The sequence below is a fragment of the Neopsephotus bourkii genome, unplaced genomic scaffold (genome assembly GCF_033783945.1).
Source record: "Neopsephotus bourkii isolate Nb327-2 ecotype Australia unplaced genomic scaffold, CSIRO-AGI_Nbou_v1 NB_479, whole genome shotgun sequence".
Lineage (NCBI taxonomy): Eukaryota > Metazoa > Chordata > Aves > Psittaciformes > Psittacidae > Neopsephotus > Neopsephotus bourkii.
This window is the reverse complement of record NW_026900980.1, coordinates 842,630-865,765: the sequence shown is the minus strand read 5'-3', so window position 1 is coordinate 865,765 and position 23,136 is coordinate 842,630. Positions and strand designations below refer to the sequence as shown.

The 23,136-nt window shown below is 40.1% G+C and overlaps 1 protein-coding gene across 14 annotated transcripts in view; it reads left to right on the top strand.

Annotated features, from left to right (window-relative positions):
- The window catches only part of DYNC1I1 (dynein cytoplasmic 1 intermediate chain 1), a 194,306-nt gene that overhangs the window by 4,313 nt on the left and 166,857 nt on the right, over positions 1-23,136 (top strand). For 2 of the 14 annotated variants that reach the window (XM_061350053.1, XM_061350047.1), the window contains exons 2-5: positions 13,282-13,399; positions 15,289-15,339; positions 15,971-16,085; positions 18,463-18,604. In XM_061350053.1, the coding sequence (XP_061206037.1) occupies positions 13,292-13,399; positions 15,289-15,339; positions 15,971-16,085; positions 18,463-18,604 (416 nt within the window). In that variant the 5' untranslated portion in view covers positions 13,282-13,291. The remainder of the gene's footprint in view (positions 1-13,281; positions 13,400-15,288; positions 15,340-15,970; positions 16,086-18,462; positions 18,605-23,136) is intronic. The other 12 variants (XM_061350059.1, XM_061350054.1, XM_061350057.1 and 9 more) reach the window with 7 other exon arrangements.

Sequence of the window (23,136 nt, the reverse complement as noted above, 5' to 3'; positions counted from 1 at the left end):
GCTGCTTGGCCCTAGAGTAATTAATGAGTAATTCAGAGCATTTACTGCCACTCAGCAGAAAACAGCTATAGAGGGAATCTTTTAAGGACACAGAATTTTGTTTCCAGTGATACCTTCTCTTCACATTTCTTTTCCGTCTTGCTGTCGTCCTGTGAAGCCTATGCTTTTCTCTCTTCCGCAATACTAGTCTTAATGCAATGTTCCCTCCTCACAGTCTTCCCTTCCCTTTTGTCTTCTCTCCCTGGGATAAAACTGGTTTTGGTTCCTTGTTCTTTTCTCCCTGCCATGCAGTGTGGTACAAGTAATTCCAAGTCCTGATCCTCAGTTATTAATTTTTCATATTAGTCCAGCAAAAAGCTGGACTGAAGTGAAAAATTGGACAGAGTGTGTTTTGTGTTCAAACAACAGGGAGTTGTAATAAGGCGAACATATAAAACTGCCTAGTGTGATTAAATATAAATAAATGTAATGGAGGATAAATTGTTTATCTATTTATGTCAATATCTTCAAGCCTTTTCTAATGCGTAATTCTAATATTTTCAGGCTGAATTTGACAGAAAAAGATATCCCCCAAACTACATTATCTATCTTAGTATTGAAAGTTAATCACTGTAGCTCCTAGACCACGTTCAGGGAAAATATGGATCTCTCTTGCTTTAAACTGTTCAGCCCTTCCGTTCTGTATCCATTAATACAGATCATAGCTCTTAAAGTGCATAGACAGCAGTATTAAATCTGTACTATTCAAGGCATGCCTTGTTTTGTGCACATTAGACAACCACTGTTAGGACCAGAGTGGTTACCAGGTCACTTGGTAATTGGGGCAAAGACATTGGAAATGATTGCTATTGTATATTTTCAGAAATTAAAATATTTACAAAACCAGGTCACAGAAAAAAAACAACCAAACCCAAACAAACCTAAATAACCAAAAACACCCCAAACTGACTGCTGTCTAATGTGGTTCTTTGTATTTGAACCTCTCTGTTCTGGTTTAAGGACTGTGCCAATGACTGAACATTTAGAAGAATTTCTTCTCTGATTCTCACAGCACAGAGTTGAGGACTGTCTAAACTAATGCGACTTGCTTCATAATACATGCTTGTCTTCTCTTTAAGTAACGTCAAATATCAGCATTTTCATTAATCACACTATTCAAAGTCGTATGATGCCGTTTTTTTCCTCATCAGTTTGTTTCTAGTTACATTTGGATCAGTTGTTGAACCAGAAGTTGGTTTGTATCATAATCCTGAGGGATTTCAGATCTGGTCACCTCTAAATGAATTCTTAACTTCTTTGTCCTTTTTTAGCTCTGAGTGCTCATAGAGCTTTGTTACACACTCATAGCAGTTTGTTACAGACTAGCAACTTCTGCCAGCCTTCATTGCCTAGGAACACAAATTAATTCTGCATAAAACTGGGAAAAGATAGTTCACGTTATATGTATGTATGGGTATAAGCTGTGTGGTGCATTAAACAATGAATGGCTTACAAAATCTATAACCTTTTGGAATGAAACAAGAAATTTGACCTAAATCATACCCCCTAGTGTGCTGTTAGCTATTCATGTACGTAATCTGCTACACTTGGCAAAGTCTGTGAATGCTGTATCCCTGCCTTTCACTATCTCCACAGGAGTAATAATAATGCAAAAAAAAATTAGTGCTGATGGGATAGGAGAGTATTGTACTGGAGACAAAAAACCAAAACAAAACAGTGATGCCATTCTCTGTCTGTACTGAAAGAGCCCGTGGGAAAACTGTCCCATTATTTCCCACAATATTTTCTTTTTCACAGAAAGTTGAATAGCGATAGCAAGGAAGCACAGGAAAGCCGAGTTTCTCAGCCTTTATGGGCCCTTCACATGTATTAAAAACACCCTCTGCAAAGTCAGTATTTTTATTTGATAATTGTAAATTATAGATCTTTAGTTTTTATCTCATAAGTCTATAGCATAGAACTAAAAAAATGACAGTAAATTATATTCACTGGAAGGGGCTAAGACAAAAAAAAGAAAAGGTATTGCAAACATACTACTGATGTTCTCCAGACCTTTTACAGCAGCCCTTACTTTATGTGCAGAACACTTACTGGGTTTTATTGTTTACTTATCAATGAATTAGAGAAGAGGGAAATAGAAAACTGTGGACAGCCACATTGCCATAGAAACGTATGAGTTTTTTCAAACAAAATTAAAGCATAATGCAATATCAATCTTACACCATACTACTATTGATTTTGAAGTCTTTAGATGAAGATTATGCCTCATCAGTGTTGATTCAGTAAAATTTAAAGTTATCAAAGTTAATTACAAACTTTTCCCAAGAAAAGCTCACTAAACTAAGTGATGAATTAGGTGTAAGTGTAATTAAAGCCAGTGGCCTCCCATATTTGCATTATTTTTCTTAAAACACTGTATATATGTATAAAACAATAAGACTGCTGTGCTTTCTTATATCACATAATGTCTGTTTTTCTAAAGGGCTGTTACCTGCTTACTTCTGGATTCTACTCAGTTCTCTCTTGTGATACTGCAATGATTTGTAGACTTTTTGAACTATGTTCCCCTCTTAATCCTCAAGACTTTCTGCTGGAACTGAGAAGCCTGTAGATTGTAAAATTTAATGTGGCTGGAAACTAGACATGGACCATTTCTGATTGCTTTGTGGACCATCAGTAGTCCCATATTTTGAGAACCACTAGTAAAAGTTGATTTATTTTTTAAAGAAATATCTATAGCATTTAGTTCCTCATTTGAAGAGAACTTTCCTCATTTGAAGAGAGCTGGGGGCATCCAACTGGTGTCCTGGTCTCAAATTCTGGAGCCAAGGTCCTGGCACAATGAGTCATGTAGTGAGGCTTACTGCTGAAAGAGTCCTGCAGTGCACTCCAGACATGTGATTGCCCCAGCATTTAAGCTGGGGACTTCTTTGCTTCTGTTCTCAGTCCGTCCATTTGCCAGGTTTCTTCCCAGCAGCAGCCAGGGCACTTGAGAGGTCCATGTGTGTATGGGAGAGAAGAGTTCAGGTGCAGTCAGCCTTGTCTTGGTAGGAAGCAGTGGTTAAGGTACTGAGCATGCCCACATCTTGAACCCAGGACACATGCCTGAATTCCCCAAACTTGAAGTTTGTATCTTGCTTGGGAAGCTCACATAGATCTAGACTGGCAAAATGGTATAGAAGCAGAAACCCACATTGCAGTACTCAAAAACCACTGCTTGTTGGTCCCCTAGCTCCCAAAGAACATGCAGTCTCTAAAAACTCCCTTTTTCGCCTTAGAGCTCTCCTTCTGGATGTGTTCTTACCTTTGAAAGCCCAGGCTCAATAGCCTGGGTGTCTGCTGTCTGTCTCCCCTGGGCTGCTGCATCTGGTTTGCACTTTTTGAGCCCATCTACGAGACTGCATGCTCCACACCAAACTGGTAGCATGTGCTCCCTCTTTTAGTGCACTCGGTTTTTAACAGGACTCACCTAAGGTAAAGGGGTCTCAGGTAATTTTTTTCCATTGCTTAAAGAGATACTTGCCTTCGTTTATGCATTATTCAGCAAGCTACATGTCTTCTGCAGTAGATGCTGTCCCAGTCTTTCCCACTGAAGCTGCTCCACGTAAGTCTAAGGTGTTAAAGATTGTTTGGATGCCGCAAAGCATGTGGGAAAAAGAGAAAACACTTCTGCACCTTGCTTCAAGCAAGAGAATGGACTCTTTGGCTCCAGATATTAAATACAGCACTGTATTTTAAACTAAACAGTCATTGAATATAATATAAACTAACTCTGAAATAAAGGCTGGAACCCAGGGGCCTCAGTTAGGGACTGATGTTCTCTTTCTTGAATGTGCTTCTTCTGGTCCAATGAATCTTTGCGGAGAAAAAAATTAATAGAAAATAGCTTCAATGGTTAAGAACGCAATCTCCATTCCCCTAGTTTTTCTCACCCATTAGCCAACAGTAACCCTAGGGAGGTGGGTTTCAGTCCTCTCAAGACAAACAAAAAAATCCAAAGCCCCAAAACAAAACACAGCCACAAAAAAACCCACAAGAAACATGTTTATACCATTTTAGTGGAATACTTTAACCACAGAGAATATAAGCGGAAGACATAGACTTCTTGTTTCTCAGTCCTTTCTCATATTCAAATTCTTTGCAGTTTTTTATATGTCCATTAAATTATGCTGTTAGACATCTGCATTTATCATCTTGCTTTTTTATCTTGGCATATCTTTTTCCACTTAAGTAAAACAAAAGGGAAGACTCGCTAAAGCTAGCTCTGATCATTCCTTGTGCTTTGTTAGTACAGCTGAAGAAGCCCTGAGAAGTACAAAGGGAATGGTAGTGCTGGTTTTCTCATTTAGCTCCTTAAAAATTATGAGAACTCATATGAGATGCCCTGCAGATTTCCTGCAGCCAGGGCTCCTACCTGGTTTCTAAATCTGTAGGTTTATTGACTTCAGAGATAAAATCAATGTGTAATGTTTTTAGCCTAATTACATCCTTACAAACATCAGCCACAAAGCAAAGTGTATTTTTGTTTTTAAGAAGGAAGTGATATCTGGGCAAGTCTTCCAGCAAAACCTGTATGTCGGCAGCATCGCTTTCTCTTTGATGTCTGCCTGGCAGTTGTCATAACTGGGTTATGAAGCAGACACTAGAGCATGCATTTTTCATGTTTGGGTAAATGGCTTGAAGTATCAGTTTTCTGGCCATATACCACTGGGGTTACCTCAAGAGGAGGGTAGAAAAGTAAGAGGGGACAGTTTTACCCCTGCAGGGAGTAGAAGTACATGTTTTAATGTCTGAAATGTTTGCAGGATGGAGAGAATGCGTCTTTGTGCCACTTCAAGAGAGACTAACAAACATCTTGAAATAGAATTCTACGTTAGGTCTCAGTAAGTCATTAACGGTACTCCTGGGAGGCAGTTTGGTACTCTTCTGATGAACCAGCTATTTTATATAGGTTTTGAAGAAGTGGTGATATCAATGGCAGCAGCAGATAATCATTGAAGTCTAAGCATTATATAAGACTTACATATAAAAGAAATTTAAATCAGAAACATGAAATGCAGGGCTCTTTTTTTGTAAGTAAGTGACCTGCAGATTGAGGGTTAGATTCTGTCATCTCTCTCCCATTATCCATCTCTAAAATCTTAACAGTTTATAGCTTGCATTTGGTTCTCTTTGAATGTCAGAAAACTTTTTTGAACTGTCCTGCAGTTCCACTCAGAAGCAAGCTGGGAAATTCACAGAAGATAGCACGGCACAAGGAGTAAGACCAGTTAACACATGGGCAATGCAGAGTCACAATGCTTCAGAATTGTGACTGCAGCCGAACAGTAAAAGATAACAAAACCAGAAGCTGATAGAAGACCTAGAAATCCTGTATTCCACAAGATCAGAACGTGGTCAGGCATGCAGTTGGTTGTTTTGTTAAAAACATCCACTCTTTGCAACAGGGGCACAATTGTGGAATCAGATCCTGAGCAGCTACAAATCATTATTGCATGCATCACTGAGGTCACCACGTGAGGTCATTGTGCAGTTATAATTGTATTCAGTAATGCTTATTGAGGGGAAAATCCAAGACAGTCCAAAAGACCTATTGAAAATTTAGTTTTCTTTCAGGTGATACATGCAGTCCGTTCTGTGGAACTCAATATAAAAGGAACATATTTGGGCAGAGTTGTGCAACAGCTTTGCTAGAGTGACTTGACCTGTTAGGACATAGTACTTAAATTCATTCTAATCCTAGCTGGAATGTCATTTAGTCCTTACTTATCTGTCTCCAGCAAGTTGTTGCCAGGAGCTTGTTCTCTTCAACCTTGATGGCTCTTCCATGGAACTATGCTTGCTGGAATTGAAAAGATCATGGTAAATTTAAGAGGCTTAAGGGGACATGAGAGAATGGGGTGATAAGAAGGTGATGCTTCATTGACACTATGCATGGTGCTGGAAGAATGGGCAGTAGTAGAACTTTGCTCATATGCTGTTTGTAGGGACCCTGTAATTCTGCTGTAACTCAGTTCATTATTTTGAAGGGCCATTATGGCAGAACAAGAGTGAAAAGATTAAATGGTAGCAGATTGTAAGGGATGTATAATTGAGCAGTTGTAGGTATGTATCTTACACCCTGTCAGCCTCAAAATAAATAGGCTAGAGATGCACTGACCTGTTGCATAGCAACCAGGAGGAAACACAGAACCAAATCTCTGGATGCTGTGATTTGTAAACCTTTACAGAACAAAGTAAAAGATCTTTGCCCGTCTGCTAGCAATGTTCAGAAGCTGAGGGATAAAAATGGTACATTCCCTGGAATTCAATACTTAACAACCATTTTTATTTATAGATAAATACACAGATGCAGTGTGAAAAGCCTGACTGTTTTGCCTCAAGGTTATGTAGAAAAAAATACTTAAGTCTTTCCAATTTTACTTAGTGTTTCCCTGTGTTCATCACACAGGAGATTCCTTAAAATACTGAAAATGCAAAGTTTTTGCAGCTGTAAATATTTGCCCATTGTTGTGATCTTCTAAATATTTATATGCTTATTTAGCAAAAGTATTTATGTTATTTGACTGAAGTCAAGTACAAATTCTGATGCATGATAAAAAAGAGGTACTCATATGTTTACTTAGAAATTGCAGTCAAGAAGAAGATTCCAGCCCCTCTTGCCCATTTGAAGTGTGTTTCAATCATTATTTTCAAATGAATGCCATGTATTAGAATGCATTTATGCTAGGGCAACACCTCCCCTGTGGTTTCTTACAGACCAAAGATATTCAACTGCTTTGTTCACACTTTGCATGCACACTTTAGACTTGTAAAAGTTATAGGTAGAGCCCATGGGAATTTTTTTCTGTTATGAAAATGTATAATATTCCTAACTGTAGGAAATGTATTTGTTTGTACAAAATAGATAAAATTATGGTGTATAGTAGAAATTAATCCTTTTTTCATTTTTCAGTAGAAAACTCTGTATATAATATTTTCACAGAATCACAGAATGGTTTGGGTTGGAAGGGACCTTAAAGCTCCTCCAGTTCCAAACCACTGCCATGGGCAGGGACACCTCTCACTACTAGATCAGGTTGCTCTGAAACCCTGTACAACCTGGCCTTGAACACTGCCAGGGGTGGGGCAGCCACAGCTGCTCTGGGACAACCTGTTGCAGTGTCCCACCACCTCCAGAGTAAAGAATTTCTTCTTAATATCTAATTTAAATCTCCCTTCTTTCAGTTTAAAACTGTTCCAGCCCTCTGATCATCTTCCTGGCTTTCCTCTGGACTCACTCAAGCAGGTCTCCATCCCTCTTGTGTTGGGGGCCCCAGAGCTGAATGCAGTACTGCAGGTGGGGTCTCACAAGAGCAGAGGGGCAGGATCACCTCCTTCGACCTGCTGGGCACACTGCTTTTGATGCAGGCCAGGGTACGGCTGATTTCTGGGCTGCAAGTGCACGCTGAAGCCGGCTCATGTCGAGGTTCTCAGCAGCCGACACCCCAAGTACTTTTTCTCAGGGTTGATCTCAAACCATTATCCACCCAGCCTGTTTCAATAGTAGTAGTACTCCCACTCTATAAACCCACTCTGTAAAGCCAGAAATCATTGAGTAATGTATTTTATTGTGCAACTTCCTTTGCATTTCAACTAAAGACATTTTGCAGTTTTGGACTCAAGACTATCTGGGTCTTTATGAAGGCATATGAATAATACATGTACAGCATCTACAAGTACTGGATGCTGCCTATTTATTTTAAAAAAGTTTATTAATGAATCAATTATTTATAATTAGTTGTATAGGATGACTAATGCCATATGTAACATTACATAATGAACCCCTTAATGATAATAATTATGAAAAGGGCAACATCATAAGTCACAAAGCAGGAAAGACATTGTCATGAAGTAGTGAATATAGTTCTACTCTAGTGCAGCCTACTAAATGGACAGCATGTAAAAATACCCCATACACCAAAAAGCAGTAAAATATGTAGGCTTTTAGATCTCCTACCAGAGTTGGAATTTTAGGTTTCTTTTTAAATGAGCTTGGTGATACCATACCAACAAGATGCTATTCTAGGACATATAATGAACAGGCTTTAAGAGGAGGGAGTTGTTATATCTTATTTTCTTTTTCTGCTTATAAAAAGTGTGCAATGTCATAATTTTCCTTTATTTTATTTTATCCATCCTACATTGGGCACTTCATGTTTATTTTTTCTTACTTTTAGTCCAAGCTATATACATGTGTTGCCACTCTTTGTTCCTCTATCTCTGTGGTTTTATTACTATGGCAAGTACCAATTTATCAATCAATTCTGCAATTGTAGTAAACCTTTTTAGATGCGTGTGGCTGTTTTTGCTGTTATGCGCTCACATAAATAGCTCAAATATTGTGACACTGATCATTATTAAAGACCTTGTAACTTATTATAAAACTGTAATAAGTCTACTAGCTTGTACTTGTAAAAGTACTTGCATGGCTTTTAGTCCAGTTGAGGATAAAATGCTGTTGTTTGCATCTTCCATGCTCATGTGCTTACAGCTGCAGCTAATGAAATGATCATAAGATGCTAGTACCTGTGTGATAAGTTTAGTGGCGTAGTTCTGCGTATGGTCTGTACAGCAGAGAAGGTTGTGCAAATACTGTTTTAAGATTAATGTAAATGATCTTTCAAAGTTTGTTATTTTTTAATACACTGACAAGCTAAAAGGAGCTGCTGGGAGCATGGTAAGGTCAGGATTCTTCTTACCCAGTCTGAGACATTTATGATGAAAATTTTTAGAGCTTAACTGATGACCCAGGACCCTTTATCATCACTGGAGAGGAGCTGATGGCTTTGAGGCATGCTTATTCTTAACTGCTTTTGGATAAGGGGAGTCATGTCCTAGGATACCCGGACTCTTTTGATTCTACCTGCACTGATGGTAAGGATAACTCTGCATCTACAAGGTGAACATACAGATTTAGTGAGATAAGCCCTGTAGATGGTGAGGTCACATAATGCAGTCCTCAGAAGCCTCAGCCCCACCTTTGCACACACCTGGGTGGCTGCTATCCTGGTGGATCTGGTGACCCTCTGATGTGGGAGTGGAATTAGCTGTATTTCCAAGCCTAAGAGGGGACTCTGAGGCATGTTTAATGAATACAGGGAAAGCTGACATCCTGACATAGAGCAGTCTGTTTCATTAGAAGTCAAAAGGAGCAGGCTTCTGTCTCTAGAAAGGAGAATTCCCTCAGAGTATTAGGAGTGCAGATGAGTGCTCTGTGTAAGGTGGTTCACATCCACGTATCCTGCTACATCTGCATGTGGGTGGTAAGCTCTCCTGCAGTGGGAGGACTCTCAAAACTCTGTCACTTGACAGTAAACTGTGCCAAACAAAACAAAATTTGATATAAGATTATGAACCTCTCTTGCTGAGGGGAGCCCTATGCTGCTGCCCTGATATAAGAACTCTTTCTACATCAAATGCAGTGTTCAGTGTGTTTGTTCTAATGTGTTCCTTCTCCCACATACAAGATTTAATTGCTTCACTACAAAATGTGCTCCTTACTGTTTCCCTCTGACCAATGTTTTCTCACAGGCTGGAGAAGATTAGGTTGTGCATAAGCCTTGGGCTGTCATTCTGCATCACAGAGAATGCTAAAAGTAAATTGCTTTTACTGCTTGCCTTTATCTCTCTTGGTGGGACATGCCTTTTGGCACTCAGAATGGCAATTATTAGAAATTTATTCTCAGTAATGAATAGTGTTACCGCCATGGTTAACACCAAGTAGAGTGCCAAGTATGCTTGCCTCCTTGCTCACTCCTGACTTGGAATGGCCATCTTAAGGCATATCAAGGATAAGAGGGTTATGAGGGGCAGTCAACATGGCTTCACCAAGGGGAAGTCGTGCTTGACCAATCTTGTAGCCTTTTATGAGGAAATAACCGGTGGATGGATGATGGAGAGCGGTGGATGTGGTCACCTGACTTCAGCAAAGCTTTGACACGGTCTCCCACAGCATCCTTGCGCTAAATTGAGGAAGTGTGGTCTGGATGATCGGGTAGTGAGGTGGACTGTGACTGGCTGAAGGAGAGAAGCCAGAGAGTTGTAGTCATGCGGAGTCTAGTTGGAGGCCTGTATCTAGTGGAGTGCCTCAAGGGTCGTACTGACCAGTATTATTTAATATATTCATCAACGATTTAGATGAGGGATTGAGTGTACTATCAGCAAGTTTGCTGATGACACTAAGCTGGGAGGGTGGCCACACGCCAGAAGGCTGTGCTGCCATCCAGAGGACCTGGACAGGCTGGAGAGTGGGCGGGAAAACTGAAACCCCAGACATTCAAGACCCGCCTGGACACGTTCCTGTGTAACCTTATCTAGGTGTTCCTGCTCCGGCAGGGGGATTGGACTAGATGATCTTTTGAGGTCCCTTCCAATCTCTAACCTACTGTGATACTGTGATACTGTGATACTGTGACTTGCTGACACCTAAGAAAGGTGGTTACATACCCTCGGTGTTCAATTTGTGCTTAAAATTGTAACTAGCCAGTTTGAAGGTTGGTAAGCTGTTTGGGGGGGGCTAGAGCATGACTGTAATATATGCAGGATGAAAGTAACTTGAGATTAATTTCTTCCTGTAACTCATCTCTGGCAACATTCTTTGAAGGACGTTTAATACATCATCTTTGTTGTATGTAATACCTGTTTTGTTAAAAATAGGGCAAAATTATAATAGGATTGGTCACCCTGACTGCAGTATTGTAAAGAAGGGGCCAGGCACCAAACTGCTGATGCTCAAATCAGGGGGGAAGCTAGTTAGCTTCCCTGACATCAAGAGAACGAATTTTTAGAAAGCCATTCATGGATATCTGACAAACAGCTTGAAAGGGATGCCAAACCCTCAGGGTTTCTGTCATAAGCCTTAAAACATATTTGCATATTTTTTGCATAGAAACAGGAGCGCTCTCTCTGCTGCCAAACTGCAGAATGAAAAGGATGCAAAATCCCTACCTAGTCCAAAGGGCTGTGAGGGGGAACTTCATAATCAGAATTCAAATGTGTGCAACAGATTAGGAAAATTATTTCTGCCATAGGAATCCCCCAAAAGGGATTTCTGCCATATCTGGGAGAGACCCGCAAATCCTGAGCAGACTGGTAAGCAAAATCTACCTGCCATTAAAAAGCTTGTTTTCTTCTCCAGGCATTTCTTATGTGAAAATAGCTCACTGACGTCAACAGATCACACAGATTAATGCTAAGGTGCTACTGCTTAGTTTTCTTGGTATCAAATGCACTTTTTTTTCCTGGCATTTTTTGATTTCTCTTTCTCAAATTGAAAACAATATAATAATGAATGGAACCAGAGTAAGAGAGAAATAAACAAATTATGTTCCTCCTTATACAGCCAGTGCACCCAGTGGTCCGGTTTCCTAGGAGTTTCATGTCCTTCCTAGCTATACCATTTACTGTGACTTGTTGTGGATTGAACCAGGAGTCCCTGGGTCTTGGAAAGACTGCAGGGCACATGGCCAGGAGGGGCAGCTCTGTTGAAGTGCAGGATCTATGACAATGTTAACTGGACTGGTTTAATTCCCGTGTGAGGGCTTCAGCTAGGAGTTTGACTGGGAAATGTTAGCATCTGTGGTGTGGTCCACACACAAAAACAGGTGCGCTGGCCCCTTTGGCATCCCTCATGATGTTCTTATTTCTGACATTTTCACTGAATGGTTTCCTTTTCTGATTTCAAATATTATTCTTTTCTTCCATTAAGTGCAAATGCTTGCAAGGACAACAAAGCACTGTGCATTTATCATTCTGGGGAAGAAAGCTGATGACTGCAGAGGAATTCATGATGGGTGAAAGCACTGTATAATTTTTAGCATATAAATTCACTCTCTGGTCATCCACCCACCCAGACAGTAATGTGGGTGGAGTTCTCATCATATTAGCAGAGAGCTGCCATTTAAATTTCCCATGCGTCAAGCCAACAAAAGACTCCCATTGCATATACATGGCACTGCCATTGATCTGATTGATTTTGGGTTGCATGTGGTCAGTGATGTGTGAATTAATAGGAAAGGCAGTTAACTCTTTTCATGAATATCTCTTGTTAATCAGGACTATCTTTGAAATAAAGCGCTAATCAGTATTGATAGATTTAGATGACAGCCTGTAATGATTATGAAGTTAGAGAAGAAATTAAATATCTGTGAATTAAATTACTGATTTGTACATGAGTAGGGTTTTAAAACTGTAGAAAAAGTTTGGTATCCTATGTTCTTTAGAGATCTGGCTGCATTTCTGTATTATGTGACTTTTTATCTCTTTGCTTGTCATTTTCAAGGCTCACATAACAGTAACTAGGTTGACAGAGATTTAAAACATTGTACATGGTTTCACATCACTATGCTACAGAGAATTGTGTTTAAGACTGAATTGAGGGGCAGTCAGCTCAGAAGCTCAGAAGAAATGCTTTTGCCAAGTTTTTGTGGTTGGAGTCAAATCAGGAATATTAGGCATTTCTCCTGCCTCTTGGAATGATGATCTGAGCATGAGACTGTTGGCAGAGGAATGTGCTGCTTCGTTAAAGAGAAGCTCAGGTTTGCTGGATTCTCTGGTTTTGTACCTAGTCTTCAGCTTTATGGGGAAATGGCCCAGCTTTCCCTGGAAAGGGTGGAGTTGATTCCTGAGCAGAATATCCCCTAGCTTGGTGGGGGTGCTCTCCAGAGGTGTGAATATGTGAAGGATATTGGGACTATGTTCTCTGTGGGGCTGTACCAGTGGAACTGGGGGGAACCTGGCATGGCAGCCATTCAAGGCCCTTGCAGAAGCAAAAGCTATCATGTTTCCAATTTTACAAGCAAAATTAGATGTATGGGGCTGTTTGGGGCAGATCTCGTTCTTGTACTTCAAATTAAAATCCTTTTGTGCATCTGGGCCCTGCAGTCTGGCAGAGCTGCTGAAGCTGATGAAAATCAGAAGACTTTAGCTTCAGTGTGTAAAAGCATTAAAGCATTATTCTGAACAGCAGACAAAAATGGGTTTGCTTCGCATAGGTTGTTTTCTAATAAAGGTAATTTGAAAATATGCCGTGTTTGATGATATTCTGGTCTAAATATAAATTGTGGAACAAATATTCTGCTTTCTACAATGTAAGTATAGTCCAAAGGCCAGTATTTCTATAGAAATATATTTTTAGGAATTTTAGAAATGCTGTTTTTGATATAATTATTTGTTTTCTTCAGTAAATAAAGAAAACATTTATTTCTGTTTTCACCTTGGTTTCCATAATTTTCTTTCCAGCAGAGTCAAAATGTCAGACAAAAGTGATTTAAAAGCGGAACTTGAGCGCAAAAAGCAGCGCTTGGCTCAGATAAGAGAAGAGAAGAAACGGAAGGAGGAGGAAAGGAAGAAGAAAGAGGTAAATATGCAGAAGTGTCTTTTAGATAGCTCATGATTGCAGAAGGGGCTTGCTGAGGTTTTGACATCTCGGTATTTTATACCCCAAGGTATCTGTCATGTGGAATGAGATCCTCAAACCCACATCAGTCTAACCTTAAAATCAAAATGCTTATTTTCAGTCAAGAAAGTTGGGGCAAGGGAATCGCTTTTAAAACCAGTGGACTGTCAGATGACAACAGCTTAGACAGCATGATGGGTACGTGTGTGTTAGAAAGAAAAATTGGTTTGCCACAATGCTTTTTCCTGGCCTCTTCTTCAATGGAAAGGGAGTGGAGAGTAAGGAAAGACAGAAAGAGGGCTCACGTTTTTTCCAAGCCATTACAATCTAAGTGTGTATTTTTGAAGACTAGTTTGATTACTAGCTAAGGTAACAGATTTACAATTATTGTTCTCCACCAAAGTAAAACATAATTGCAATTGCATTTTCATCTTCTGGCATGGGTGCATCTTTCAGTTCTGTTAAAGTTTGATTGACATATTAGTTTATTTGTCCTTGACAATATGCATTAGGTTTTTCATTAAGGGATTTGTACTTCTTTTTATTCAGTCACTTAGTGGAATAGAGGTGAGAATTGACAGGGAGTGGATATTCATTTTCATGCAAAGTCAGAGAAGCATTAAGTGATTATGTTTCCTTTCCTTCAAATGTCAACACTTACTATAGTTTAAAGCACCTGTTATCCTTTACTAATAACTGGTTTCCTTTTAAACTGACACTTTAATATTGTACATGAATTTCATGGAATTACTGTGAAAATGTGATGCGATCCAAGAAATCAGTGTTCCAGTTTTGGCTGTCTTTTTAATCTTTGTTCATTTGAGCCATTTGTGTGCAATTACCAGCGCACCCCCCACTGAGTCTCCTGGAGTCACTGGGGGAATCCTCTGTAAGCAGAACTTTAAACATTAACATTTTCAGTGTTCATTACTAGCCCGTTAATGAATTAGAGAGAAAGGAGACAAGCTAATGGATGAAGGAATCTATTAAGTCCTTTCCTTTGTTCCCTGCCTCTGGTTTTATGCCTCATGAAGGTCTTGTGGTGGCTGGAACTTTGCACTGGCCCCAATAGCCAGATCCAGCTTGGGACACCCAGCTCTGCAGGTTATGCTGCAGTGCCTAACTGTGTCATCGTAAATGGGGTGCACTGGGATGTCTAATGGCCTCCAGGGTCTAACATTCACTGAAGTGCTTAGCCATGTACGCTGGTGCAGAAGATTTATCTAGCACCCTGTGTACTGAGATACTTCAGGCTAGCTCATGGGCAGAGCTGAGCACAGTGATATGCCTAAACTTTGTCTGTAAAAGCAATGTTCTTCTGCATCCTGGCCATGTTCAAACTGGACTACATGGGGATGCTTCTGAAATTCAAGGTTTTCTGTTGTGCCTGCACCACCATCAGCTCTAGTCTTATGCACTGTGAGAGTCCTCTGTGCCTCACACTCTGGTTTCAGCAGAACAGAAAACCTTTCTGTGTGGAGGTTGGGTAGGATCAGCTGATTTAGAAGCTGATGCTATCCAGCATAGGTTCCACAGTACAAAGGCAGATGCCTCCAACATTCTCTGTAAGAACTATGCTGGGATTGCTGCATTTGAGACATGATAGACGTGACCACTTGCGTTTTGTTTTACTTGCATTACTGATTACTGCAGTAGACTAACAAAGTGAGACCTGGGTTCAGTACCCTCATCTGCTTGGGAGAAGTGCCACAAGCCTGCTTTTTAAAAGGAAATGTTCTAACCACTAGGCAGGAGTATTGGTGTTTTCCTTCCACCCTACTAAACTGGGGAAGAATGAGTCAAATATAAGGGATTCTGGCTAATGCAGATGTTACTCCTCCTGTTTCTAGGTCCCAGTAGACCAGAGCGGGAGGAGTCTAATGTGTGGAAGCTCCAAGGAGGTACAGATACTGAAGTAAAGAGGGAGGGGTCTTGTGAACCATTAGTTTTGGCTGTTGGTGCCCAGAGCTGCCAAAATCCTATTTCAGACACATTAGTCCTTTCCTTTGCTTCTGTTAGATGCTGAAGTTTATGAGAAAGTATTTTCATAGTTAACGAGTGCTTGGGAGCAAATGTGGGTCCTTAAGCTACATCACTGAAGCCCAATGAAATTTTATTTCTTGATTCTGGAGGAAGTAGGAACGGGCCATTTTTTATTCAGGGTAATGATATGTCTTATTTTACGGTCAGCTTTTACATTAGCTGAATAAGTTGCATCTGATGAGTGAGAGGCAGAAGATTTCCATTGGTTTGCTGTAAAAATCCTTGCAAGTATCCTTGTAAAGATCAGCTTTTCCATGCATTCAGGGAAAAATTTTGTTAGAGATATATACAGCATAAATTATCTAAATTATAAATTATCTAAACCTATTTAAACAAATTTCAAAGGGTACCTAAGCAGCGGTGCATGTATTTTCCACATGTAATTGCTAGAGCTGATGAAACTGGGTGAAAACTGATGAAACTGATGAAATGTGAAGAAACTTTTCTGTATTGTTTTGTTTTGTTTTGCTTTGCTTTGTTTTAATTCAGGCTGATCTACAGCAAAAGAAGGAGCCAGCTCAGGAGGATTCTGACCTAGACCGCAAAAGAAGAGAAACAGAAGCGTTGTTGCAGAGCATTGGTATATCCCCAGAACCACCTCTAGGTATTTAAGAGAAGCACACTGTAAAGCATTCAGCTCTACCACGATGAATGCATTCTTTCTCTTAAAGCATGCTTGGCTTTTTTGATTTTTGGCTGTAGTAGTGAAGTGAACTCTTCTGTTTGAATGCCTGCCATATCATACACATATACCAGCTCATGGCATTTTTGAGTACTTGTCATTGCCTAAAACATCTGTTTCTTTTCTTCAAGAAATTTTTGTGAACATAGTGCAGATCGGGTTTGCATACCAGCAGTGATTTCTTTTCAGATGGACATTATTGTCTTCTATCACATTCATCTGATGACCCATGAAATCTTATTATAAATGCTGCAGTTCATTAGTCCCAAGTTTTGTTCCAAAAATTCAGATTAAGGATTTGCTAAGGAAGGAAGAATGTAGTCATGTGGGAATTCCCATTGAAAAGTGAGGAATTTCCTTCCTGCCTTCATGCCTTCCTTCCTGTGCCTTCTTCTCCCTTGAATCTAGAATTACTCTCACTGTATTAGCTAAAATATTGGCTTCTCTGGAGGTATCAAGCCTTGTCATTAAATTCACTGAGGATTTTACCCCTAGACATTCTTGCCTGTAATATTTAGGAAGTACTCCAAATTTGACAAAATACTGAAGCCTTGATTTAGGGAAGCACCTTATAGAGATGCTTGGGTGTATATACAAGTAGATTGTGACATTCTGAATTGGAATTTCAGTTAATAGCTTGCATCAGTCAATGTTGAACATTTATTGAGAAAAGTTACTCATTTTGTAAGTTATGATATAGTGACTGAAGCTTTTAAATGCCACTTCTCAGAATAATTTTCTAACAGCAATGGTTAGATTATTTTTATGTGTCGTAAAATACATTTTGTAAATTTTATCGTGATATTATAAAATCAGATACCTTTTTAATGTTCTACCATTTAAAGCTCATTTTTATCTAAAAATGAAGTTGTATTTACTTATCATATTATTAACTAAACACATATATTTGTGTTGCAAATTATCAATTCTTATCTTAGTTAATTATTTTGTGGTTGATACTGTCAAAACCACCTGAAAATTCGCCTGTGAGATTAATCATTTTAGTTAAACAATAGTATTTTGTCCTCTATAAATTCCCTGTATATACACTCACAATTAATATACAAAGGAGGCTTTAATTCTGCCTTCACACATGCATGTGATACCTGGATCCCATTGTGAATATGGAATACACAAACAGCCACAACATACCTGTCACCTGCCGAAGGGCTGTCACAAAGATGAATTCACTTTTCATGCTGCAGTCGTTTCTGTGACAGTCTCCAGTGAGAATCTGCGTGAAATGTTTGACCACATGGAAAATCCAAATCTCTTGGCAGGTCTGTCATTATACATTATAGAGCATAACAAAATAGTTTAAAATTTTACTCCGTTAAATCTATAAAGGGAAATGCACATGATTTAAACAAATGTGAAACTTCACTCTTGCATTAAACCCCCTTTTTTTGTGTTTTATTCAATGTGGCTGCTTTGAAGAATACTTGATTAAGTACTGACTGGAGCCACCTTTGAGTTTTTGAGAAACCATTTTAAAAGAAATCAGGGTATTTTTACTTTTTTATTTATTGTTTCCTTGCTGAAGAGCTTTAACACAGGCTGACCTTGAGCTATGAACTTCCTTTCCTGTTTCAGGAAATAAAACTGCCTTTGCATGAAATATGCTTCAAAAGCCCTGGCAAGCCAAAGAGAAAATCATTTCTAGAGCTTGGGCAATAGTATGTAAAGGGAAATTTCCCTGAGTGTTGAAATCATGTCCCACCCAAAATGGAAGCTTTATATGACCTAAATTACTTAAGAAAATGCAATCACTAAGCAAACTAATATGTGTTCTCACCATTTTTGGGGAATGATTTTAACTTAGCTGAATTTCCTTATTTAGCTTTTATTTTTTATGTCATTTCCACACTCCAGCCTTAGACCATCTCTAATGGACACTGGCTTTTGATTATATTCAAAATTTGGAAAGTATGCTTGTTCTACTGCCTATCTGGCTTTACCAGAAGAGTTCACTTAGTTTTTTGACAAGCCCCTGCTATTTCTTCATACCTTTAAAATTTTTTGCAAGCCAACTTTAAACTATACCAGAGAAAACAATTGCTATTTTATTTCCACAGGGAGCTCCTCCATTGATTAGCTGTAGATTCCCTTTGGGCTTTCAGTCCTGTCTAAATTCATGTCAATTTTAACACTTCCAAAAGACTTAAAATTCACTTGACTCTCTTCCTTTTCTTTTTCTTTCCTTCCTTATTTGCTTTCACCATTTCAAACTCTCCCACTCATTCATCCACTATCATTTTGGTCCATTGGTTTTGATTTGTCTGACACTGCTCTTCATCAGTGCAGTCGCTGCATGTGTTAACATGGGATACCTGTTATTTTCATTATTTAGTCCCAACCCCTATGTCTCCCTCTTCGAAATCAGTGAGCACACCCAGTGACGCAGGCAGCCAGGACTCAGGAGATCTGGGACCCATTGGAAGGTAAGACACAGACTCAATAGTGTTGAATAAATGTGGGTTGGGTTTTTTTCACTTTGCTCTTACTTTCCCATTTTTACCTTTGCTTCTGTAAATTAGAATATGCTGTATCTGATGGTTACTTTTGTTTCTTTATTTTACACTGTATGTTACCATTCAGTAAGTCTGCTCTCATATGTGAGGTAAATAAATGCATGCAGCAAGTAGATCTTAAGCCATGAGCCCCAAACCTCATATTGGAAGCAAAAGATGAATTTATGCTTTTAAAATGGCCTAGAAAAAGCTGTCATACTGTGTGGAAATACACTAGGACTGGGGGAAGTGTCCAGTGGTAGAACCCGTTACCCATGTGAGTTATCCTTGTTCACATAACTACTGCCCTTCGAAGTGCTCCCAGGTATAATGCCTTGGGTTCCTGTGTGCTCGCTCATCGCAGTGTGTGCCACTGACAGTGTCAGGGAAGAGCTTGTACAGAAACAGGCTGAAACAACCTGGGACACACTGGCAATTCTGCCTTGGAAATTGTGTCTATGAGAGAGTTTAATGGAGAATGGGAGGGAAGCAGCTCTCTTCCTGTTGGAAAGGGGTTGTGGGGAGTGCATAAGGCATGGGCACAAAAGCAACCTTCTTAACTTTGTATGGCTGAAATAGGAAATGAAGTGGCCAAAATAATTTCCTCTCTGGATTAGAAAAGAAAGGATGATGCTGCTGGTAAAGGAGCATATGTTCAAGGAAGAAGAGGTGCAACAAACTTTAATGTATGTATTGAGAAATGTAACATATTGTTCCTGTGACATCTTTATGTATCAAACTAATTCAGCATAAAGCTGAGCTGCCAGTGGGTCCAAATCTGTGAGCCAGGACTCTCAGTGGTTGCTCTCTGCAGTTAACAGTGCTCAGGAGTAGACACCACACCTCTACAGACATGAGCAGTAATGTGACAGAGCTTCAGGTCGCCAGATTTTGTATCACACAGCCCTCTAGAAGAAACAGGTTGCTAGGTAGAAAAGCCCCAGACTGTTTCATATAGGCATTCAAAACACAGAAAGTAGTATAATGTAATGCTACATTCATAAATAAATCTAGTAGATTTCAGGAAATCAAAGTACTTTGAGCAAACAAAAATTGGTTTGAAGTGAAGTATAGCTTGCTGCTCACCATAAAGTTATTTCCCACAGCCCTACATGAAGCTATGACAACACTGGCTGAAGACTTCTAAATTCCTGGTTTTCTTCTGAACTTTAATGGTGTAACTTCTTTACTGTTAATGTAGTGAAATGCCCTTTGAAGGATTCATTTTGCTGGGACATACACTCACACTTTGTCAATAACAAGCAATGAAAGCACATAACCATGTGTCCCTGTGGAGGAGAATGAGTTGATCCTCTTCAAAGCTCACGATGTACTGCATTGTGAGCTTTTGATTCGGTTCAATTTTCTAGCTAGTTGTGGCTATACTGGGAATTCAGTGGGAATCCCAAGACCTTGTTTGTAGTCCACCAGTTTGCTTGCCATCCTCTGTGGTGTTGAAAGGGTGAACTGTATGCCACGAAGACCTCTTGCAGATGTTTGCCTGGAGTGATGGGTTTGTGGTAATTCGACAACGTCTGGTGCAGGCATCGGTGAATCTCTGTAAGCTGTGGATAATATTGGGTGGCAATTAGTTGGGTTAGTTTGCCACAGGGTGCAGGAAGGTGCTCTCAGTGTGTGTTTGTGTGAATGAATGCACTCGGCATGTGGAAGGATGTTGGTAGACCTGTCATCACAGTGGGTAAACGGGATGAAACCACCTCAGTTGTTTTCTTAGAGATGCCTAGACCATACTTCTGACTTATTTTGAGTACAGCATGTGTGAGCCTGTTTGTCTCTAAAAGCAAGGTTATTCTGCTTCATTTTAATGTATCCTTCCTTTTCAGTCTCTATAATAGAGGGCACTTTTGACAGATCCATTGTCATGCCATCATCCTTGAAAGATCTTCCCATTTTCCTCATTCTGCTACAAATTTGCTATACAACAGTAGACCGAGTACAGGCATTAGAGGAGAGCAGATTAGTTCCAAAGCTGCTAATGCCCCTGTCTCAGAAATCACAGCTCGTCTGTTGGTATTGCTGCTAACGCTGCTGCAGAAATAACGAGCTCACAGAGCCTGGCAGAAATTCTGCATGCAGTCTGATTATTCATTGCTAATGTGTTCTCCAGAGGAAGACAAGGATATTAAAAGAAAAAAAAGAGACCTGTGAAGTCATAGATTTTGGATCACTGCGGGAGAGAGGCCCTGTTGAAAGCTTCGAAGAAAGCAAGAGATCTGTGTATGTTCCCATTTGAGGCAGCAGTTTCTGGTGCAGAACGAGGTTGGGTTCATAATTCTGTGAGTTGTTGGCACTTCTGGTAGTTGTCAGACTTAACCTATTTGCTGCAGTATCACAAAGTGTGTCTATCTGAGGCATGTTTTTATTGGCAAGCACCTGTGGTTCCTTATGGAAGAGTGAGTGTAGTTTATCCAGAAATCCAGGTTTCTGACATCCACTTTTCAGGAAGGACATCTGATAAATTAGAGAGATTGGACAGCGTTAAGGAGCAATCATCCTGGAACCACAGACTTCACTCAGTCTTACTTTGCAAGATGAAAACTAAGTGTCAACTTGCTCACCAAGGGTAATAAGTGAGCAGAAGGTCTCCAGCAGGCAATGCGTAAGAGCAGCAAAGTGTTCATCGTTGAAGCTGGACAAATACAGACCCAGAAATTTTAATGGTGAGGCAAATAAAACACTAAAGCAATTTACCTGAAGAGTTGATTGGATCTTCTGTCACTGGACAGTGCTCATTCAGGATAATGTGCCTGCCCAACAGGCAGATGACAGGTCAAACAACAATTCATTCAGAAAAGCATACGGCCTTTTTGTTGCACAGGAAGAAAAGCTGCACGATCACAATGGTCCCTTCTGCCATATGATCTGTGGACTAGTGGTGCTGCTATGCTGCAGGACTATTGTCCATTATCTCCAGCACAATAGCTAGGGCAACACTGTCCTTTCCCTGACGCCATTAAGCTTATTACGAGAAGGTATGGGGCTGGCTGGTAATGGCACTAAATTATGGAACCATTTCTGTCCTTGCAGCCCAGGCTTCTATAAGGGTTTTTTTAGCTGCTTGATCTTTAGTAGCACATTGCTATTTGTCATAGCCTTTTCACTAGGGATAACATTGGGTTTCAGGAGCGTTCGAATTTCCCTCTGAGCCGTAACAGCAACTGTAAGAATGAGCAGATGTTGGGTGAGTAGCTGTGCTAGAAACTACTGACAGCTTTCTTTGAGTGCTTTCAGTTAAACAAGGGAGACAAGTTTGGGGGGTTTTTTTGGTGGTTTTGAGGATCAGTTCTGGGGAGGCAGAGCTGCCTCATGCTTTGATGCTGGAAGATTGTGCCATAACTGTGTGCATAAGGAATGGGATTGGTACGTGCTGCTCTTAGCTATCAGCAGGCTGCTCTGAATGAGTTAGAGCCCTGTTGTTGCACATGGAGCAATTTGCCTGTCTCCACATTGCTTCACACATCCCTCTTCACTTCTCTGACAGCTTGTCCTACACAGATAGGACAGGAAAAACTACATCACAGCCTAAACTGGTACCTATCTCTGGATGTGGGTTATTGATTCACAGTGTTTTCTGTTACTGTGGACATATTCAGACATGGCTCATTTTCCACAAGACAATGTTGCAGGATCCCATGAAGATTTTCTGTGGCGTAGAGTATGCTAGGCTCCTTGAGGATCAGTATTTTGTTTGGTTTAGTATTTTGTATACATTTTGCTGATGCCCAGTTTCCTGTTGCTGATGGTCACCTGATACAGATATGCACAACTGAAATGCAGATTCCAACTAACTAGATCTGAGTAAATGTTGTAAAGAAAGGGGCTGAGGTAAAGACGTTTGCTGAGAGCTCCTGTGCTGTAGCATGGTGTGAAAAACAAATTTGCCTCTTTGGGGCTGTTAATATGCAGCTTCTTCATGACAACTGTATGCATCTCAGCCCTCCCTAGCAGATACTCTGAATTTTTGCTACCTTAGTGTGAGAGAGAGGATGTACTATTATAGTACAGCTGCCAAGAAACAGTGCCCATGGAGACGTATGTTTTACTACTCAATATGCCTAAGACATTCATAAATTTCATCTCATCACTCACAGCCATGAACTGTGTCTTTGTGTCCTTGGAGGGAGTACACAAGGACAAAACTTGTGCAGTGCTTCAGAGCCAAGCAGCGCAATACCACGTCTTGTGGGCTGAGCAGCTCTCTACAAAAGCCCCAATGCCCTGATACAGGTAGGGCGAGAGCCCTAGGGTTGGTCTGCACTTTGCATGCCAGCTAAACATAAAACAGCAGGAATACATCTGTGCTAGAAGGATGGTCTCCTGTGGCTGGCTAGTTTTCATGTGCTAATACTAGCCTGTGCTGGTATGTATTCTTGTATTACCCGAGGCTGTCTGTGTATTCACCCTGGCGTATTGCAGGGTGAACTTTGAGGAGTTCTGTTTGT